Raw genomic sequence first — 22257 nt, forward strand, 5'->3', positions numbered from 1 at the left:
AATATAAATTTAAAAAAATTTAAATTGTAAATTAAAAGTAAAGTTAAATCCTTTTAATATATTTTCGTGATATTTTCTTATTTTTGTATCAAGCAAAATTGACGATAAGCGAATGAAAATTAATTTTGTATTAAATAAAGTTTTGAATTCGGCTTTGCCTTATTATTATAGACTTACATGTATAATAATTTACATTCAAGACAATGCAGTGTAAATTCATTTAGCTCAGGTAGATTGTAATCTTAGTTGCTATTCTCGAATGCGTATTAATTCAAATGTGGTGGGGTCATTAGGGTGCTTGAGATAAGGATCTTAACCACCTACATACTAACATATGATCGATATAATATAATCGTTATTAAATTTATTATTGATAACACAAAAAAAAAGTTAAATATCGTAGAATAAAACGAACTAATCCTAATTGTGCGTAGCAAATGCGAACGCATAAGTCCATGAGCGCGAATCATTAATTTTAATTATTTGTTGTTTTTAAACAATTAATCGAACAAATTAGCTGGTAATCAGTAAAGCCGTTGTTAATTGCTGTCGATTATTAAATAATAGAGGATACGTACGTGTGTACTCTTGCTTTAATGTTACTGCATGAAAAAGATCTCGGGATCAAATGCAAACGTATCTTGACGCAGTAATACACGGCTGGTTGATCGCGCTTTAACATATGCATATTTACTCAGCACACGCGAGCGCATTGCGTATTTGACGATGTGCCATTGTAACAAATAAATTCAGTGATATCAAGCGACACTCAGACAAACGAGCGGGTAAAATCCCGGTGAAATTGATAGCTTGCTTGATAAATGATAAATGGAGTAAAGCGGATCGTAGTAGTCCGTATTGTAATCACTGGTATGCTCTGAGCCAGAAGCGACTTTGCCGTAAGATAAATTAACTGATAAATTGTCTTTAATAGGTGCTAACATTCGATGCTGAGACAATAGACTAAGATATAATAAATGTCCACTAAAAGCTACCGTAGATTAAACTATTAACGACCCTAATTATTTCAATCTACATATACTTTAAGAACGTTCGCCTTTTTCGGACCACGCTCTTTTCATAACTCCACATAAGCTACTGCCAAATAATTAACTTGTATTAAACACCGTCTAGATATAAAGACACTGCGGATTTTTTTTTTGTTCTCAAATTATCTAAACTGCAAAATCAGTAAATCAATCTGCATTTAGGTAAAGTTTCCTATATTGTATTGACGTATTAAATTTCTTTCAATTTTTTACAAACGAAAGGGAGATTTATGTACGCTTTTTTCGAGATAATATTCAATGTACAAATTTTTTTTGTACACAACGCGTCAAGTTACGTAGAGGTATCGGTCAAGGTACATACATAAACAAAGCGTGGCCGAGCGGGTGGCCGGCCTTGAAGCGTACCTCGTGCGATTGACGTCACGAGTCCCGCATTCCTTTGCCGAGATCGAGAACTAAATTACGGAGCACCGGTCATACGTACATACATACATACATAACCAAAAAGTACTAATTACATGTATCTCGCGGCACGAAAAAAAAAGTCAAACGAGAGAGCCAACCGCCAGCGTAAAAGCGGGGCAACAATCGAGGAAACTACGAAATTTCCACATCCTCTTTTTAACATGAAAAATATTTTTTTTTTCTGCAGGGTGTACAAAAAATCCTCGCCGAATAATAAACTGACCCTCTACCTAGCCAGCAGAGATATTATCGTTAGCGAAGCTAAAAATGACAACAAACTTTTAGGTGTTCTCTTAATTGATCCTGATTACGTACGCGAAAAAAAGGTAAAGTTAAATAATATGTTGTAGAATGTATCTAATAATTTTATGTGGCGGAATAAGCGAAGTTAAAATTCGTAAATCTCGAGCGCGTGTATTTTCTAAAAACAACTGATATTTCTATAGGTATTCGGACAGGTGACTCTGACTTTTCGTTACGGGCGAGAGGATGAAGAAGTAATGGGTTTAAAATTTTGCAACGAGGCAATGATGTGCTTGGCACAACTATATCCATCTTATGTAGGAGCTCAACATCTGGAAATTAAAAGCCCATTGCAGGTTGGTACGCATATAACGTATATAAACGCATATAAAACTGTTCAACAATAGTAAATTATCGCGATATACTTCGTGAGAATCGAGATTCGCTCGTTTTCGTAAAAATATTATATCTAAAATGACTAATTTTCTTACTTCACAGTAAATATAATTATATTTTTTAAAAATAGATCGAAATGTCGGTGGTATTAATTAATCAAAAGAAATTTTTGCAAACTCATTCGTCTTGAGCTGCGACAATTTTCGTAAAACGGGAGTTGAAATTTAAGTCATTGAACGCAGACTTATTTATAACGTATCTTAACTACTCGACATGAAACATAGTGCAATATACTTTAAGGATTTTGGTTACAGTACGAGTGTAATTTATGGTTTCCTTGATTAAACTGTATCTATCGCCGCGTATAGAAACTATGATTTGTGGAACTCCATAATTAGTCCGACCATCCTTGTTCAACGATACACTGATAAAGATATTGATTTAATAATATATCGTACTGCACATTAAGTAGAAAAATTAGCATTAATACTCACTAAACGATTTGTACAAAACTGCAATGTTGCGCTTCTATACTATTTTTCTTTATTTTCTTTTTTTTTCATATTAATTGCCAATACATCGTGAGAACGATTAAATAAAAGTCTGGTTCAATGAATCATATTAATTATCGTGGCCATGATATTACACGTTGTACATTTACACAATAAAATTGTTTGAAATGCAGCCACGAGCACGCGTTCATTTAAATGCTGGCATTATCCAATTCACGAAAAACAGAGAAACGCGAGTTTCGGTGAAACAAGGCATGGTAGATGTACAACACGTGAGATTTCGTGTTATATATATCCGAATTATGTACATACACGAATTATATATATATGTATATGAAAACACATATGCACAAAAGCTGTAATTATAAAGTTGATATTAAAAAATATAAAACGAGAGTAATAAAAATGTAACAATAAAATATATTTTATCGTTTTAGTTTAAAACGAACATTTTTATTGCATTGTGTTATTTATACTAATTTATATTATATCAACGAAGATTTACTGTATACCTAATATTGAAAATTCTATGTTTCTCAAGTGATAATATTGACGATACTTTTCCCTCGATATTTTCGTTAAAAAAAAAAAAAAAAAAAAAAAAAAAAAGATAAAATTGACTTTAAATACAGTATAATATATTCCACAGTGTATTCTTTAAGAAAGTTTGTTCAGAAAATGTCCAAAAGCAATTCAGGACAAAATTGCGTATTATTGACGGCAATCGATAACGTCAAGAGAATCCTACGATTGAATTTTCGTTAAGGGCTCTCGGAGGAGAGTGGAAAACATGCTCGCCGAGGAAAATCTGAAATCTTCAGCAAAAATCTTCGAGTAGATGCACCATAAAATCATTCGCGCGGTCATCACCAATGGACCTTGACCTAACGATGGAAAAACCGTCGTGAAAATTATTACCGCGTCCTTGTTCTTTTCTGCGTAAGCATTCGACAATGAGCGGCGATCCCAATTCCAGAATCGATAAAGTACAAACGCGATGTGCGCGGAAAAGGCATTTTATCACTGAAAGATGAAGCGCACGAAATACCGAAAATAGATATGAGTGCATTTAGTCGAACGGATTCAATGGGAATTATTTTTCGTAAACCGGAAATAATCAATTTAATGGATTGTTAAAAATTATCGCATCAGGCTTATTAAAAAGAAACGTCTCGCGACGTTGCATTCAAGAATCTATAAATCTCTCAACACGTGCAAATAATTCTTGCCGTAGAATTTTAACAGATAAAAACAAATCTTTTCGGGTCACGTTGAACGTCAAAACGCCACGAGCCTCATGTGTACATCATCACTATATTTCCCTCTGCACGACAGACGGTCGGCAAGCCAAAGAAATAAATTGCTGTTAGCCGCGTCCTGGGACAGAAAAAAATATCCGCGAAAACACAGTCGATATATAACATATATGTATATACGTGCGTATTTTTTGTTTTTTATTTTTAACCTTTTTTTATTTTTAACTTTTTTTTTTTTAATTATCGAGTACGCCTTCCGGCTGGTCAAGCCCTGCGAAATATCCAGGGATCACGATACAAATTAATAATGGAAACAAAAATTACTAAATGCGTTTCCACGTAAACTGGCGAGAGATTAAATTATTCATTATTAATTCTTCAAAACAGTGACACATGAAGTATTCTTAATATTTATTCTACACCTATGTTTCATAAATGCAGTGAATTAATTTACATTTTAGGCTGTCATAAATATGATGAAATACTAAGTACGTTGCACTGCATGAAAATTATTAATAAATGCTCGCCAGTATTTTAATAACGTCGCGACTTTGACAGAACGATCGGCAATCTGTCGAAAAAGAATTCGAAGGTATCTCTAATATGCGGTGTAAAACCGAAGGTTCTCCTCATCGAGGAAGGATACGTCGAATCAATACGCACCGTGGAATCGTTATTGTGTACATACCACGGGAATTCTTGTTGAAATATGTAGGTCGTGATATAAGAGGATCGTCGAATTTCAAATATTACAGAAAGTACATGATCAATATACAATTCTCATTAATACGTGCCTGGAATATTCCAACAGCGGCATTTACCAAAACATAACACGCGCATTATGGTAACGTGTAACAACGCATCGTTCCACGCCGCAGTCTATCCGAAACCGTAACAATGCCACAGTGTATCAGAACAATTAACATCACCTCGGTAAATTTAAAAGCGATGTTTCTTTAACAAAGCTGTCGAGGAGAATCATTAATAATCATAGACGTCCAATTACCAACGCGAAGTATCAAAAATGTGTTTCAAAACTGAATCGTACAAATTAATTATACTTTAATTGGATATCCGAAAAATATGTATGCCTTTTGATATTTTTCTGGCGAAGAGAATTAATTTCAACACTGCCTGTGCACATGTAAAAATTTTTTCGTAATAACGGAAGCGCTTCGCAAATTAATTTCAGCAATTATCTAATGAGTAAATGAAGCTGGAAGACGCAAAGAGAAATTGAGATGAACCGAACATTTCTTTCCACAGGAAGCACTCATCAAAAGGTTAGGACCTAATGCACACGCGTTTACCATAGAAATTCCCTCAATCGCTCCACCATCCGTACAGCTAGTACCAGCTAAAGAATACAATGGTCCACCTATAGGTAACAGTTACGACATCAGAGTTTACGTTGGTGAGTAGAAAAAACTTTGCCGATGTATTCGGACTTTATTTCCTCAGTTGTAACAAACGTGTTTACTTCGAATAAAAGAAATGGCGTACAGTAACTCGAAGCGAAGAGTAATTACAAACGTTCACGAGCGAAGAGAATAATTCTTAAATCTATTAAAAAAATTTCCTAAGTTTTTTTCTTTTTCTTTAAAATAAATTCAACAGCAAGATCGTTTTCTCGCAAAATCTGTTCGATTATTCGCGATAAATTTGCGAATAGATTCATATACCGTACACTGAAGAATAGATATGCGTTTGTCGGGGCGATGATCGCTTAGTGCATATTAAGAGATAGATCCTGGCATTTGCCACGGCGACGATAAATATCATATCTGTCTCTCAGTGTACACTAAATCGGCGGGTCTTAACGGTTACGGTAAATTTTAGCGGAACGAGCGGACGAACGATTGCATCGTAAAACTACCGTCAGGATGGGCATTCGGGTGATCCAGCGAGCCACGAAGCCGCCCTTACCCTCGACAACTATGTATAGCGTGCCTCTCTCCCAAGAACCACCAACCGATTCGAAAATCCAAGAATCTAAATTACGAGTAGCGTTAGCGGAAAACGAGATCATCGAGGACGATGGTTGGTCACGATTAGCATAACGCTCTTAATATACAACGCATACATTAACATACATTTACTTGTCATTAAGTCCCATGCTCTAATTATTGCCATTATCATCTACATTTGCATTGTATTATTTCCTAATTTTTTTTTTTTAACGCGCAGCTCTAATTTATTTATGAACAATGTAGTTACGGTGGTCCGGATTAAGATATTCGAGACGAGACAAAGTTTTAAACGTGCATGAATACCACGTATCTCGGATTTGATGTAAAATTACTAAGATATTTTCTGATATATCATTATCTCGATTAATAAACCGATCTTGTTTCATTTATCGCGCACTTTTGGAACAAATGACACATAGAATTTTGCTTTTATTTTCGCAGAGAACGCGGGACCACATGCAGCAGTAGAGAAGCCATTTTTATTAAGTGACGGACGTGTCAGGTTGGAGGCAAGGCTAGAGCAAGCAATTTACGAACACGGAGATTCGATCAATGTCCACGTCAATGTTAACAACAATAGCAGCAAATCAGTAAGAAGAATAAAGGTACGATTCATACATATGTATATCCAAAGATACCTACATTCAATCGAAATGCAGGCAACACAAAAATAATTTCTATTACCGTTTCATAAAAGATCCGCTATAAATAAATACTTTTAATAAATGTATCACGTGCATATAAAATCTCGGATTTAGCTAACGTAAAATAAAATTTAATATTACGCGCACATGGAGTGTAACACTGAAAGAAAAGCTAGGAAATTGATTTTTCCGTCACTACTTTCAAAATCGCATGCTATTCTATTTTAAACTTTAATTGTTTCGTTACAAAAAAAAATATTTAAAAATCTCTTTCAATCAAAACAATATTGGCGCATAAAAAAAATTTAAAAAAAAATTATTTATCGTACGAAAAATTCGTTTACGGAATTTTTCATTGAGCTCTTGCTGAAAGCTCAATTTTTTGCGAATAATCTCGAACTAATAAGCAATACTGGTGTATCAATCCCAACTCTTAATTAACTTAGTCATAACTTGGTGAAAAAATATTTGAATAATACTAATAAGATAGGATGTTTTTGGTTTCGCGATGTCTCGTTTATTAATTAGAGGTATAGCTACTAGCACCACTTCTAGTTTTCAAGTTAACTATTGCCTCGTTGGACTTTCGTAAATTTAATAAGCTCGTTAGAACATTCATATCCCACGGGCTCGATGAAATTGCTTTAGCTGCTTGATAAGGACACACTGTTATATTCTATTCTATGTGTTCAAACTTAAATAGCTTCTTGTTAATACTCTTTGCAAAGGCTGTCTAAACAAAAGAACGGTGATTTTTTCAATATTCAATAAGAAATAAATCACGACGAATCAAATAATAGTCTATTGTACATTTGTGAACCATAAATTACGCGTATAATTTGATCGTGAACCCAAGATAATGTTATTTAACGATTTCTCAAATAATAGTTTTCTTACAGCAATTTTACATTAATAATTTTAGATTAAGCTTTACTTGAGTAAAAACAGAACATATTAAATGGAATAATATCAAACACTCCTTGCACGTTTTTCTCATTTCTGTTAGCTTCTTTTATTATTTTTCTTTAAATACCTTTTTCAACGCCTAGCAACCTGTTACAATAGAATGATTAATCGGCTTCGGAGAATTAAACAGCTAGAGTTAAATGCTGGACGGTAATATAGTGGTCATATCCCGCCGCAGAAAACTAAAATTAATAAATATTCCGAGACTTGCGCGAGCATACCCATTTATTGAATAAATAAATCCTACGTTTTCCTACTCGGTAGGTAGAAATGAGAAACATCGCGTTCTCTACGTGTAATATTCTTACATCATGACTACTTGATTACCTGGCTTTCTGTGCCCGTAGTGTTTGCATTTGCACTAAACTACTAACATGCATCGCTGATGGTTCGCCACAAAGTGAAACTTCGTAACCGATCTAATTTCTGAGTGGGAGTAAATATTTGCACAGCAGTCACGTTTCAGTATAACATTTATATATGTATCGTTTATAATTACGCGGACGCAAGTGTTGAAAATATATTGCGAAAATAAATATTACACTCGTACGCAAAGTTCACAAGATTCGAATGACGGTAATATTCCGTAAATTTAAATAAAAAATTTTATGAATTTTACAAATGCAATTAAAAATAGATGAACTTTATGTCGTCATTAATTTAAAAAAAGTTCGTGCTAATTGTCGTAGTAAAGAAATAAGTGGGAAGGAGAGAGAAAGAAAGAAATTTTATAATTTTTAAATATTTTGGGTAAAAAAAAAAAAAAAAGTGTTCATTAGTTGATAAATTCTTAACAAACGTAATTCAGAACTGCACTTTAACGCTCCTTTTACGACTCCCTTGCGATATAATAGGTGTCTGTAGTTCGCTATCTTTATGCAAAATTAGCAAATCTAATTCAGCTCTCTCAATGTACCTTTATGACTATGTAAGTGTGTAACTTGTGCAATAAGACTACAGACGGATACCAGAGACAAATAGAAACGTTCAGAATCAAGTGTCGCTTCGCTTTATGTTCTACTATCATCTTAGTACGTTATCTGTACTACTTAGTACTACTTAGAACAGATAACGTATTAAAAATCTGTTTAAAAAAAAAAAAACGGAGAATCTAATAGAGATTAGAAATTTAATTTAAATTAAAGATTATTTTAATATCGAAATTATTAAAAATATTTGAGATTAATTATTACTGACCGTTTCTATTTTATCTCAATTATTTCCCACTCAAACTTAACTATTCGAATCTCCTAACGACAATATAAAAAAAATTACTTCTGACGTAAGCTTACGTACGCAACAAAAAAAGAAAAAAATTGATACGAACTCTGTGTGAAAAAAGGCATTAAAAATATAATTTAATTTACCTCGCACACATGCGAGAAGCAAGAGACGACAAAGAGGCGACGAAACTGAATTAGATTCATCTATGGTGATAATTCGCGTGGGTCCATCCAGCAGCATTCTCTTCTTATGCGAACGCTTATGATATTCAAATAAAAATCTCTTTCCCCGAGGAGAAGCCAACCCGAAGAAAACGTTAAAGGTTACGCCGTGACAGGAAATTGTGTTCGCATCGGACGCTTTTGAGCTCTACTTCATTAACAGCAATGGAGAGCGTTGTTTGAAAATAGGTGCACGATACACCCTGCCGATATTCACCAGCTCGAAAGGGCGGGCGCAAACCCATGTCAACTCTGTTCCAACAGTTAAGCAAACAAACTGACAATCCCTGACCATCTGTATATTATACGAGCATTTCCTAATCAAATTTAACCCCGTGGGCAATATATGTGGATGTAACAAACCAAATAGCAATTAATTTCAATAAATAATAATTAAGATGTTCGAGGAAAATCCGATTAGCAAAAAGTTTGGAAAAAAAAATCACGTTAAAACACGAACGACCATTTTTCATCAAGTTATCGTTAAAAAAAAAAAAAATTTGCGGTTTTTGCCTCCGCTTCCAGCAAAAATGTTACCAAAATTTAATTTTCTATTCACGTGGGATAAAGCTTTGAAAAAGCTTGGTAAATTTAGCCATTAAAACATTTTAAAGCGACATGTAATTTCACAAAAGCTCTTTCAAAGGTTTATCTTGCGTATATGTAAAACTAATTACGCTTTTTAGAGGTGCTTCTGTTACAATCAACGGCCAAATACCGTAATTATCTGAAACGATAACTTTCTAAATAAATTCTACATAAATTAAACTGTCTCTATTTCTTTTTAAGATATAAAAAAATAAAATGAAATAAAACAATAAACACAACACTGAACTTTAGGAAACGTTGAATTATTTCATTTAATAATCTATATTGCTCAAAGAAATGTTTTTGCTTTGCAGGTATTTGTCGTGCAACACGTGGATGTTTGTATGTTCAGTAATGGCAAATTTAAAAATGTCGTGGCCCTCATGTCCTCGCAAGAGGACTGTCCTTTGGGTCCAGGTGGTAATTTGAAGAAAACGTACACTCTCAGGCTTGTTAAAGGCACGACTAAGAACTGGATTGCCTTAGAAGACAGCTACACGAAAACGGGAGCGAGTCTGGCATCGACGGTTGCTAATCCTAGGAACGGACCTGACGATCGGAACGTTTACACGATTTACGTATCTTATTATGTGAAGGTAATTTTATATATCAGAAAAAAAAATAGTAATAAAAACTATCAAATTTTATCTATTTAAAGAAATCAAATACTCTTTAGGAATTTGTAGAAAATCTAACGCTAATCTGCCGTCTCTTCTTAAAGGTAAAACTTTTTATTTCGGCAATGGGCGGTGAAGTATCTTTAAAATTGCCGTTCACGCTAATGCATAATAACACGGATCCGGACCTCGTAGAATTTCCGTCCCCCGTTCGAGAGACGCCGAAGGAATTTGGTAAGACTACGAGCGAGAAAAATCCCACTGAAAAATCTGACAGCAGTAGCGGCCAACAAAATAAAGAAAACAAATTGGAGACCATTAAAGAACAAGAGTCGAGGGTAACCGACGTAGACCTGGTGGAACACCGAGAGGAAGGTGATAGTACCTGAGAGCAGGTGCGACAAGGCGACGCTACGTTGCGCCCGTCTGTCAGGAAAAACAGTGACTCTAAATCCATCAAAAATTCGAACCACAGAGCTTGTAGACTTAGCATCACCATTCAAAGAGCTTGGTGTTGCTTCAGAAGAGCCTCTTAGTAAATACGAACAAGTGAAAATCTCGTATCAGTGAGGAGATTGACTGATAGCATTTTGCATGCACTATCGTTGTGATTCCTCACCTTTTCTCATAAGTAAAAACTCTTGTCAATTGTCATTAGGTTCATTGAATATACGCGTACTAATAGATTGTTCATTTTCTTGCAGGAAGTAAAATACAAATTTTGAAAGCCATATACGCAGAAAATAATTAATAATTGATTCCGCTTCAGATTTCGTAGAGAAAGTTTTATAGATGCATGATTAACTGTATTTTCATAAAGGATCGAAAAATTATTCGCCATTAATTCGTATCGTATGATCGCACAGATCGTAGCAAGATTTTAATTGCTCTTAATAAAAAAAAAAAAAAGAATCCTTTCGATGAATGTTATTATTGTAAGCGAATGTGTGCAACTACTAATATATCATACGTAAGTCATATTTCTCAAAAGAGATAAATTTCATTGAACTTGATTTTTTACCGTCACAAATTTCTAAAGCTGTAAATGAGATCTCCTAAGACATATGTAGCCCTATATATTTACAACATTAAACAAGATGATATATGTGTGTGTGACATATTCTTTTAAATTTTTTTAATATAAAAATTTTATTGTTAACCATCTGAAACTTTGTGAATGTAAATCAATTTCAAATGACTTACGTTTATATTTATCTATTCGTTTAATTAATATACGAGACGTATCTCCTACTGCCACTTTAATCACTTGCAATTAAATTCTACATTCTTTAATTTCGAAATCATATAAAGAAATAGTGTTTTTTAATTTTTGCACACAGACTGTGAATTTATCTAAGATTATCTATACTTAAGTAATACCGAATTAAAAATATCAAAGATATTTTTCCAAGAAGACAAAGATATCTATTTTTTATTATAATATCGATCGATGTACAAATTATCTCACTGTCATTAGATAAAAGTTTAATTGTACATTTCTCAATAACTGTAAATTTGATTTTTTTTAAAGGATTCTCAAGTCTTAAAGAAAAATTTTTCACAAGTTGCAGTTTCGATACTATAATTATGACCAAGATAAAAAAAAATACTGACAAGTATTCGCAAATGAAAGTACATTTAAACATAAATAAAAAAAAATTACCTATCTGGAGTATAAATTTTATAAAAATTTTCTTTTTACAATCTATAACCAGAGCTCTATAAGCAGTGGCTACTTTGGTAATCGATAACTGAATCATAACGATTACAAATAATCATAATCGTAATTGTAGTGATTATTTTTTTATCAACTCTGTCTATAACACATTATTAATATTTTCCATTTAGTAATAATGAAACAATTTACGTAATTAAATATTTTCGTCCGAAAATAAATATAATCATGACTGACCAACTCTATAAAAAGTAATAAACTAATGCGATTAATTGAAAAGAAAATCAATCATAATAATCATTTCCAAACGAGATTGGTATTAATGTCTGTCATATATAGTACTTTAATTGCTTCTCTGTCCAATGAAGATATGTAAAGATGTACAGATTGTATCTTTAGCATTGTAAATAATGAATAAAATAAATATGTGATACTATAACTCTTTACAATTGGTCAATGCGTGGTGCCGGCAATTGACAATGAGATAAAAAAAGAAAAAGAAAAAAAGACTCACCGTGCCACTGCGCTCTCGCATATCCTCTGACGATCTTCTTGCTAGCTTTGTTCACGTTGTCCTGCACATTAATCAGGATATATTTGAATTTTCCGTGGCCGTCGATGTCTACGTCGAGCACATTATCCAATAACTGAGACATTCTGCCAAATCGACGTATACTTGGTACGTCTGTAATAAAGACATAACCTGATAGTCTATTAATATATCACGTCGCGCTGTTAACAACGACGTTCGTACCGAGCTGACGAAAAAAATATTATAATAAAGATCAACGTATATAAAATATTTTAATTTAAACGCGTGATGCAGCATCGACGCCGCAATCATTCTAAATACCTTTTGGAGTAATTTGCCGGCCGCACGTAAACGCTAGTCGGATGAGGGCCATAAACTTGCGGAGCACAAGCTGTTGAATAGAGCAAGCGTCTCGTTTGCCGAACGTGATTGGTCAGTTGTCATATGTTGGCGAGTCGACGAGTCTCGCCAGCGCGGCCCGGCAGATCGCGTTGATTGCGCGGCCAAATTAAAGCAATATGGCGGATTGACACAACAACTTCTAATGCGCGACATTAAACATGTAGACTATTTCACCCGTTGAGTTACGCTGGTACGAAAAAAAAAAATTGCCAGTGGAATTGCACGACGAATAGTAGAATTCATGTAAAAGAAGTGGCAGGCGTCTGCGTTCTCGGGCGCGAGTGGTCCTCAGTGATTAATTGGTGACCGCGCGAGTGGCGCAAAGTCGAAGGATCGTTTGGCCTTGATTCACGGCAGCCTTTGGCGCCGAAATTTATTTCCGAACAGGCTACGAATATGGACCCGATCTTACGGTTGCGTTAGTCCGGCCCCGTGGCGATTTCACCGTTAACAGTCGCTCAGCCACATACGGAAGATGTCGACGCATAACAAAGTGCGAGGTATGCTGAAATAACCTTACTCGCTTGAATATTCGATTGGTTTCTTTCCCGCTTTGTCATCGTTTTATTTTGCTCATTGAGGTTTCCTGTCACTTGATCACGCCCCGACGGCGAATGTCATCGAGATTGCTTTTCGGCAGACGGGTGTTCTGTATCATTTCGTATTTTGCAGGTCCAGGACGACCGCCAAAGTCGAAGAATTTGGCGTGTACGTGGTGCGGAGAGACTAAACAGCCGCTCAAGTATGTTTTGCCCACGCAACACGGCAAGAAGGAATTTTGTTCAGAAACTTGTCTATCTGAATCTCGTAAAACTTACGCACGCGGTACCTGCGTTCAGTGCGAAAATGTGATCAGAGGTACACCTTTTAGACTAGAACAAAAAACTGATCAGACAAGGGATTTTTGCTCTAGGTTTTGTTTAAATGTATATCAGAAAAAGGAGGCACAAGTGGATACAAAGAAAAGTAAGACAAAACGTGTTTCAGTAACGATAAACTTTTGTAGTAATTTAAATGTCAATGTTGTAGGTAACAGGGATCCATCTCCAGTTCCATCCCCTGCCCCATCTGGATTATCAAGCAGCAATAATGTACCGTCGACGCAATCTTACACAAGTCCAAATAGTCACACAACTGTATCTCATCCACCTTCAACATCTACTGGACCATTTCAATATGAAACCTATCAGACTTTTGATTGGGATCTCTATTTGAAGGAAACAAATAGCACAGCGGCGTCAATCGAGTGTTTTAAACAGGTATTGAGTGATAATTTCTCTTTAGTATTATTTTTATTTAACTTTATTATCGTAAAAAATATTTATTTAATACTTACGAAAATATACAGGATGCTTTACAGAAAACGAAGTTAACATCATATTTTACACATTGCTTTAATTTCAGCATGAAATTCCACCAACTAATGAATTTAAGATCAATATGAAATTAGAAGCGTTAGATCCACGAAATTTAACGTCAACTTGTATCGCTACGGTAGTTGGCGTCCTTGGCCCGCGGTTGAGATTAAGATTAGATGGCTCTGATAACAAAAATGATTTCTGGCGGCTGGTTGATAGTAATGAGATACATCCGATAGGCCACTGCGAAAAATCTGGTGGGATGCTTCAACCGCCGTTAGGCTTTCGTATGAATGCTTCGAGTTGGCCAATGTTCCTCCTTAAAACTTTAAACGGTGCCGAAATGGCACCAGCTAAAGTATTTAAAAAAGAACCAAAGACACCACGATCTAATTTGTTTAAAGTTGGACATAAGTTAGAGGCAATTGACAAAAAAAATCCACAACTTATATGTACCGCGACTATCGGTGCAGTTAAGGATGAGATGATACATATAACATTTGACGGTTGGCGCGGTGCTTTTGATTACTGGTGTCGTTATGACTCTCGAGATATTTTCCCTGCCGGCTGGTGTTTCAAAAGCGGACATCCATTGCAGCCACCAAGACAAAAATGTAAATATATAATTTAATTATATATATTTTATAACTTCTACAAATGCAGCTTTTGTAAATAAATTAGTGCACATTAGAACTGTATAAATAGTGACCACTTTAATAATCAATTACGGTTACTTCGTCTTATAATCGTAATTATAGTGATTACTTCTTTTACAGCTGTGGTACACATCTTTTAATGTTAGTATTTAAATAAGTAACTCAATGCATTGTAAGATTGTTTAATATCTTTAATTTTATTCTATATAGCAGGTCCCAACAAATTTAGATCCAGGTCTACTGGATCTAACGTAATGTTAGTAATGGCAGTCTCAGGAAGCAATACTAATACTAATAATAATAGTAACAATAACAATAGAGAATCTGCAGTTGCATTAGTAAGTCCTACAGGCTCAAATGTACCACCACAGTTAGCCACAGAACCTGACACTAGCACAAATACCAAGCCGCTTGAAAACGGTAATTAAATAATTCTAATTTTATATTAAACGTATACAACGTACGATATTTTTTACAAAAAAAAAAAAAAAATAAGCTTATCTGAAAAAAAAAACTTATATGATTTAATTGTATGTTGCAGTCACACTTTATGTCAATCATAAATGTTACTGTGGACCATATTTTGACTTTCGAAAAGTGAAAGCTATGCCAGCGCAATTTGGTACTGGTCCTATGACAACTGTTGCAAGAGATATTTTTCAAGCATTTTTAATGGCAGCCATGAATCCCAGCCAGATATTGGGCTTACTGAGAAATGGCGAAGGCGGCGAAACCATAAATTTGAGTATGGGAACTTTGAAAAAGCCTGCCGTTGTTAGATTACCTGTTTTCCTAGAAGAGGAAGATTTCTATACGTACATAAGACAGCAACTTGAAGATCTCCGTGCGTGTGAATATATGTTAGTTAGAAGGAAAGAACCCTGCATTAAATGTCCTAATACACCGCTACAACAACCGCAGTCTACTAATAATGAAGGAGCGAATAACATTGTAGGAGAGAAACGAAGATGGTCATCAGAAAGTCAGCAAAATTTAACGTCAACTCAACAACAACATGTACAACAAAATACTGTACAAAGTACAAATAATTCTACAGAAACACATATGCCTGCAAGCAAGCAAGCTCGCAAATCGGGTCCTGGTAAATACTTGGTTACTATAAAACTTTATTATAAGTACCGTTAAAGCTATGAAATGCAGAAATATTCATAATTATTATTTAACAATATGTGAATAATTACTACTCTCGCTGAAAATAAGATATTAACAAATTTTATGCCATCGCGAAAGTTTAAATATATAATTGATGTTAAATAGTATTTTCATGAAATAATATGCTTATTAAAAATCATTTATATACAGAGTTAGAAGCAGCGACGTCTACTACTCAATCTGAAACTTCGGGAAATCGTATTCCTTCTACTGAGCCGGCGGAATGGACTATTGAAGATGTAATACATTACATCGCTATTACAGATCCAGCGTTAGGACAGCATGCCGATTTATTTAGAAAACATGTGAGTTAATATAAATAATCATTTATCGTATTTTATATCGCGTATAAGAGACACGGTAGTGCGCTGCGCCTATACTTGGCGCGAGGCACTGCCGTGCCTCTTGATATCTTATAAAAATTAATTTTAAAATTAACAATTTTTAGGAAATTGATGGCAAAGCTTTACTTCTTCTCAATAGTGACATGATGATGAAGTATATGGGACTGAAACTTGGGCCAGCACTTAAGATTTGTAATTTGGTAAACCGTATTAAAGGTAGAAGACATTTACTTATGTGATTTTCCCATATATAAATATTTGTATAGTAATCTGAAATATATGTATTTTATGCATTTCAATCAATTAATAAAATTAGATTTGTTTTCAATAATAAAAATAATATACACAGGATGAATCTTAATGGATAGTTTTTTTTTTTTTTAAAGATTCATTCTGTAGGTTGTTGACGATTATGATGATAATGTCAATATACATTAACAATTAAGTCTTCTGGTCACTCACCATTATTATTTCAGATTGTAGGAACTAAATCATGAATGACCAGGAACCCGGTTTTTAAACTTGTGTGAAAAACTTTTGCATATAATAGTGATAGTACACGTTTGTTATGTGGTGTGGTTCAATCTGACGATCGATCAGTGTACGCGTAGTGTCACTTTCGTATGCAAAAATGTTTCGTAACAGTTCGAGAATCGGAACCCCCCCAAAAAAAAGAACCCTAATTTAAATTTATATATTCTTAATTTTAAAGTTAAAACAAAAATCAAAGCTAAACTCTTTAAACGTGTCAAAATTTTTTTTTATTATTTGAAAAAGAAAAATTTGCATTAATTAGGTCTAACACAAGTATTTTTGTTAATAAATTTACCATTGTCCTATAAGTATTAAATTAGCCTAATTCAATTCCATGTATGAAATAAGTAGTGATAAATATATTAAATTTAATATAGTTCTTATGTTACGCATATTATGCTCACAAAAATTAATGATATTTCATATACTTGTAAATATAGTTATGTCGTATATTATTTTGCAGTACCATGAAATACATATATTGTAAACGAGATATTTGTCTTGTGATACTTCTATATAAGTAACGTTCACATATTACAAATGGAAACATTTTTTCTTATTTTACTCTATTTTTGTTAATAATACATGACATTGCCGCAAACATTTTTATAGTTTCCTATTGTACATTATTTGATATATCCCGACAACACTATCCTGTTATAGATCGATTCTAGATCCACGCTACAGATGATTTAATTTAGACTCGTACACTTTCTAGTATACAAAAAAAATTGAAAATCCTATGTTTAGTAATTTTTCTGTTGTGTGATAATTTTTTTGTATGTGATAAATTATAGATAAATATTTCAGGACATTTTTTAAATTATAGAATTGTAGTTAACTATGTATTTAAAATTACGACATTATTATTTTTGATAACATGTATAAAAATCTCCCACGTTTTACAATGCGATTTTACGACAATTTATATACAGTATACAAAGTTAATACTTTTATTTTATTTGCGCTATAAATTAATTTTTATTTTGCTTTCTATTACAAAATTCAGAACATTGTATTGTCTTTTATTTGTGTAAAACAATTCTTGCAAGCATATAAAACGAAGTAAAAAATTTGTTAAACCTATTAAACAAAACGTAATGTTTAATTAAATTTAATATATGAAAAAACTTAGAGTGCAATAAACGTAAAAAATTTATATGTCTGAATGGCTGACTCAGTCGTCGTCAGAGTCATCTGAGATACGTCCTTTGATCGTCTTGGGTTTGGACGGTTTAAACATAAACGATTTTTTGTTGGTTTCTGAAGTCTGCAAATCGTCATCGTAATTTATTACGCCTGATTGTGCAAGACGGTATTGTAATGTCTCTGTAGAAAAATCATCACAATTCCCCAGCTCAGTAAAACCCACGATATAATCCTTGGTTTTATTATTCACAATTAGTGCAATTGTGGGTATAATTTTAATCCGTAACCGTTCTGTAATAAATTTATAAATTTATATTATTAATATTATTATACTACAAGTATGTCTTTAGTTAAAATCTATCTTAGAAAAGTATGCAACAATACCAGTCAAAAAAGGGCATCTCTCAACATTTAATTTACAGAATCTTGCTTCAATATGTTTCTTTGCTAGAATCTTGAAATGATGATCCACTATCTTGCACCGAGGAGAATCATCCTTGTAAAATAAACAAACTATATTTTCAGACTTTTTGGATACTTCAAAAAACTCTTTTTCATCATATAACTCAGCATATTCTCCATGCCCCTATAAATAACATAATTTTATATATATATACATATCAAATATTACATTAGTAATATATACAAATTTAAATAAAATATTTCACTACAAGTAAAAGCTGCTATACAAAATAGCATGAACATACAAATAACATTACAATTTTAATATACATTATATATTACCGAAGCCAGCCAGTCCTGCTTTTGTTTCTGCATACGTTTTAGCTCATTTAGTCTGTGCATACGTATTTTTTCATAATCATTGATATCTAAATTATCCAATTTTTCCAATTCCGCATCCAACTGCTGCTCCACATGATTCGCAACTTGTATGACTTTTTGTTGTAGTACAGCGTCCATGGTGCTGTCGATCGGAGAAATACTTGTGAATATTCCGGTAAGGGTATTAATTTCTTTCCCACTGATCTGTGATCTGATAAATAAGATATAAAAGATTACAGTGACAACTAGAGACGGTCTGTCATATTTTCAAGGCACTTCTTAACCATATACGGAGATATTGTGATGTGAAATACTGTGAAAGCGGAGCACTGGGCATGAAAAGATAAGAGACGTTAGGTGCTCCTTTTCGCTCTTGCGGAAGCGCGTTGGAAATTCAAGTTTCGAGCGTCAGCGTCGTCGGCATGAAAAGGCACCTTTAACTTTCTCATTTCAAACTGTAGTATGAATGCATTGAATGATTGCGTGGAGAACGACAGAAAAAGTTTGTTACGTTGTCAACGGTTTTTGAGGAATAATGTCGAAAAAAGATATAGATTTGCTTAACGAACGAGCAGCTACAGCGGTAAATTTCTTTATCAATTTAATTCTTAATATCGTGCTACTGCGCTAAAAATATGTAGCGATTTGATTGCCGAATAATTGCGAGGTTATGTGAGCCACATGTTATCCATGTTGCAGGAAAAGGAAATACTAAGTTTAAAGCTACAACTTGAATCGCTACAACAGAGTGTTACAGCTGACATTTCGAGCGACAGGAGTAAGGAAGAGTTTGAAAAATTGCAGCAGGAGAATGCGAAGCTGACACATCGGATAATGATACTTAAAAGGGTAGATTTTTATTAATATATATACTTTTATTTATCACTATAAAGGAATTTTTAGTTTAAAATTTTATCCATATTTTTATTTTTCGTAATAATTTTTTTTAGACTGTGGAAATGCAAAGGAATAAGCTAGACAATAGGATGGAAGGTTTAAAAAGTGCAGATACAATCAGTATATTAGATAATCTTAGCACAGTCTTTAATAAAGCTATCAGTGCTGCTTATCCTGATATAGTGGACCCACCAGTAATAGTAACTACTAGCACTAATTCTAAATTTGGAGATTATCAATGTAACAGTGCTATGCCTTTGGCACAACAACTAAGTATTTCTGGTAAAAATTAGCTATCTAAAAATATTTTTTGAATTTTTTAAATAAAGCTATATAGATGTTTGGTACTAGAAAAAAATTAAAAAGTTTATTTGCTAATGTAGACAATAAATTGTGTAATTTAAATACTAAATTATATTGCAGGTACTAAAGTTCCTCCGCGTGAAGTTGCTAAAAAAATTATGTCCAAGCTGGAAATATCCCCTATTGTTGAGAAATATGAAATAGCTGGTGCTGGATTCATAAACATATATGTAAAACGTGAATTTGGTCAATCAATTTTATGCAACTGGTTATCCTCCGGCCAAATTCCACCTCCATATGTTAAGAAGAAGAGGATAATTGTGGATTTTTCTAGTCCTAACATTGCCAAAGAAATGCATGTAGGACATTTAAGGTCTACAATAATCGGTGACAGTATCTCAAGACTGTTAGAATACTTAGGACATGATGTGTTAAGGCTCAATCATGTTGGTGATTGGGGTACACAATTTGGTATGTTGATAGCTCATCTTCAAGATAAGTTTCCTAACTATTTAAGCACTGTACCTCCACTTGAGGATCTTCAGGTAATTATATAATTATATTTCTGTGATAGTTGCAATTATTTTTAAAATAAATATAACAATTATTCATATATTTATATGTGTATAGACTTTTTATAAAGAATCTAAAATCAGATTTGACGGAGATGAAGAATTCAAAAAACGTGCATACGAGTGTGTCGTTAAATTGCAGGCTTTTGAGCCTGATATAACAAAAGCATGGAAAATGATATGTGACGTATCTAGGCAAGGTAAAAGCAGCGAACAGCTATTTATTAATTGTAGAATTATTTTAATTTTATGCGAAATTAAATATTTTAGTATTTGTTTTTTATGTTTGATCCAGAACTTGAAAAAGTATATACTCGACTGGATATTAAATTGGTAGAAAGGGGCGAGTCATTTTATCAGAAGTATATGGAAGTAATAGTTAAAGAGTTAGACTCAAAAAATATGTTGGAAGAAGACAATGGACGAAAAGTAATGTGGGGAGAGAAACATGGTAGTGGAATACCTTTTATTATAATAAAATCTGACGGCGGTTTTACATACGATACATCAGACATGGCTTCTATAAAGCATCGTATTGAAAAAGAAAGAGCAGATTGGGTAAATATTTTTACATATTATAATGTGCATTGTCTACGAAAGTGCGCGGCGCGCACGAATGAGTGTTAGAGAGAACACGGACTCGAGCGTAATAATTATTCATCTATAAATTTGTAATAAAATTTTTCTGTAATAAATCTTGTAATTTTACAGTTGATATATGTGACAGATGCTGGTCAATCTCTACATTTTCAAATGCTAGAAAGTTGTGCAAAAAGGGCAGGTATCTTGAAAAGCTTTCACAGAATGGATCATGTTGGCTTCGGCGTTGTCTTAGGTGAAGACAAAAAAAAATTTAAAACCAGATCCGGCGACACTGTAAAACTTAATAATTTGCTGGACGAAGGTAATAAGTTATTTTTAATTGTTTGATTGTTATCTTTTATTTAAATTTGAAAAAATCTGATTATCGTTTATTGTACTATTATTATTACTATTTAAGGGTTAAAGAGAGCACTACAGAAACTAAAAGAAAAAGAACGCGATAAGATATTATCTGAAGAAGAATTAAAAAAAGCCCAAGAATCCATAGCATATGGATGCATAAAATATGCCGATTTATCACATAATAGGAATCACGAATATGTATTTTCATTTGATAAAATGTTAGAGGATAAAGGCAATACAGCTGTTTATTTATTATATGCTTTAACTCGAATTCGTTCTATCGCTAGAACAGCGAATATCACGAAGGACAAGTTGAAACAAAGCTTGCATGAAGTTCCGATCTCATTAGATCATGAAAAAGAATGGAAATTAGCCAAAGTACTGCTGAAATTTCCAGACGTAATTCTTAACATTCACGAAGAACTATACTTGCATCCGTTGTGTGAATTTTGTTACGAAGTTTCGTGTGCATTTACGGAATTTTATGATAAATGCTATTGTGTGGAAAAGAATCAATCTGGTCAAATTGTAAAAGTAAATATGGGACGTCTCTTACTCGCGGAAGCGACTGCACTTGTTTTAGAACAATGCTTCAGTTTATTAGGTTTAAAACCCGTGGCACAAATGTAAAAAAGAAAGATGTATACATATATGCAAACGATATGTATACTTTCAATTACAATAAATTAACAATTAAAAACATGAATGTATAAAATTAAATAAAATTTTATTAAATACATATTTATAAATATTCCAGTGGCCCCGTGTGTCGTATTTCATAATTTAAAAATACGTCTTTGCATATAAGCGAGATGAATTAAT

General features: G+C 33.4%; 5 protein-coding genes across 10 annotated transcripts in view; 3 read left to right on the forward strand and 2 right to left on the reverse strand.

Annotated features, from left to right (window-relative positions):
- LOC139106917 (phosrestin-2) overlaps nucleotides 1-12275 on the forward strand; it is a 32764-nt gene extending 20489 nt beyond the window's left edge. For both annotated transcript variants that reach the window (XM_070664008.1, XM_070664009.1), the window contains 7 exons: nucleotides 1663-1801; nucleotides 1922-2074; nucleotides 5149-5296; nucleotides 5722-5922; nucleotides 6294-6457; nucleotides 9810-10091; nucleotides 10217-12275. In XM_070664008.1, the coding sequence (XP_070520109.1) occupies nucleotides 1663-1801; nucleotides 1922-2074; nucleotides 5149-5296; nucleotides 5722-5922; nucleotides 6294-6457; nucleotides 9810-10091; nucleotides 10217-10501 (1372 nt within the window). In that variant the 3' untranslated portion in view covers nucleotides 10502-12275. The remainder of the gene's footprint in view (nucleotides 1-1662; nucleotides 1802-1921; nucleotides 2075-5148; nucleotides 5297-5721; nucleotides 5923-6293; nucleotides 6458-9809; nucleotides 10092-10216) is intronic.
- LOC139106938 (sex-regulated protein janus-A) overlaps nucleotides 1-12758 on the reverse strand; it is a 44326-nt gene extending 31568 nt beyond the window's left edge. The window contains exons 1-2 of the mRNA XM_070664048.1: nucleotides 12641-12758; nucleotides 12302-12472 (exon numbers count right to left, since the gene is read on the reverse strand). Of these exons, the coding sequence (XP_070520149.1) occupies nucleotides 12302-12472; nucleotides 12641-12692 (223 nt within the window). The 5' untranslated portion in view covers nucleotides 12693-12758. The remainder of the gene's footprint in view (nucleotides 1-12301; nucleotides 12473-12640) is intronic.
- Nucleotides 12759-12826: 68 nt separating this feature from the next.
- On the forward strand, nucleotides 12827-17387 carry Scm (Polycomb protein Scm). Of its 4 annotated transcripts, XM_070664001.1 has the most exons (9): nucleotides 12829-13221; nucleotides 13394-13687; nucleotides 13751-13980; nucleotides 14126-14693; nucleotides 14946-15155; nucleotides 15277-15837; nucleotides 16059-16213; nucleotides 16357-16468; nucleotides 16729-17387. In XM_070664001.1, the coding sequence occupies exons 1-9, from the start codon at nucleotides 13197-13199 to the stop codon at nucleotides 16740-16742; spliced, it is 2169 nt and encodes a 722-aa protein (XP_070520102.1). In that variant the 5' UTR covers nucleotides 12829-13196; the 3' UTR covers nucleotides 16743-17387. The 4 variants fall into 4 exon arrangements, with proteins under 4 accessions (XP_070520100.1, XP_070520102.1, XP_070520099.1 ...); XM_070663999.1 differs by having other exon boundaries at nucleotides 12827-13221; nucleotides 14949-15155; nucleotides 16357-17387; XM_070663998.1 differs by having other exon boundaries at nucleotides 16357-17387.
- LOC139106934 (thioredoxin domain-containing protein 9) lies at nucleotides 16729-19098 on the reverse strand. Of its 2 annotated transcripts, XM_070664038.1 has the most exons (4): nucleotides 19003-19098; nucleotides 18680-18929; nucleotides 18320-18521; nucleotides 16729-18226 (listed from the first exon to the last, which is right to left on the reverse strand). In XM_070664038.1, exons 2-4 carry the CDS (start codon nucleotides 18854-18856, stop codon nucleotides 17964-17966), a joined length of 642 nt encoding a protein of 213 aa, XP_070520139.1. In that variant the 5' UTR covers nucleotides 18857-18929; nucleotides 19003-19098; the 3' UTR covers nucleotides 16729-17963. The 2 variants fall into 2 exon arrangements, with proteins under 2 accessions (XP_070520139.1, XP_070520138.1); XM_070664037.1 differs by having other exon boundaries at nucleotides 18680-19064.
- A 66-nt stretch (nucleotides 19099-19164) lies between these two features.
- Nucleotides 19165-22141, forward strand: Argrs (arginine--tRNA ligase-like protein). The gene is made up of 8 exons (XM_070664003.1): nucleotides 19165-19301; nucleotides 19418-19567; nucleotides 19669-19897; nucleotides 20039-20463; nucleotides 20549-20690; nucleotides 20786-21048; nucleotides 21202-21394; nucleotides 21491-22141. Exons 1-8 carry the CDS (start codon nucleotides 19254-19256, stop codon nucleotides 22063-22065), a joined length of 2025 nt encoding a protein of 674 aa, XP_070520104.1. The 5' UTR covers nucleotides 19165-19253; the 3' UTR covers nucleotides 22066-22141.
- The last annotated feature ends 116 nt before the right edge of the window (nucleotides 22142-22257 follow it).

The sequence above is a fragment of the Cardiocondyla obscurior genome, linkage group LG12 (genome assembly GCF_019399895.1).
Source record: "Cardiocondyla obscurior isolate alpha-2009 linkage group LG12, Cobs3.1, whole genome shotgun sequence".
NCBI lineage: Eukaryota > Metazoa > Arthropoda > Insecta > Hymenoptera > Formicidae > Cardiocondyla > Cardiocondyla obscurior.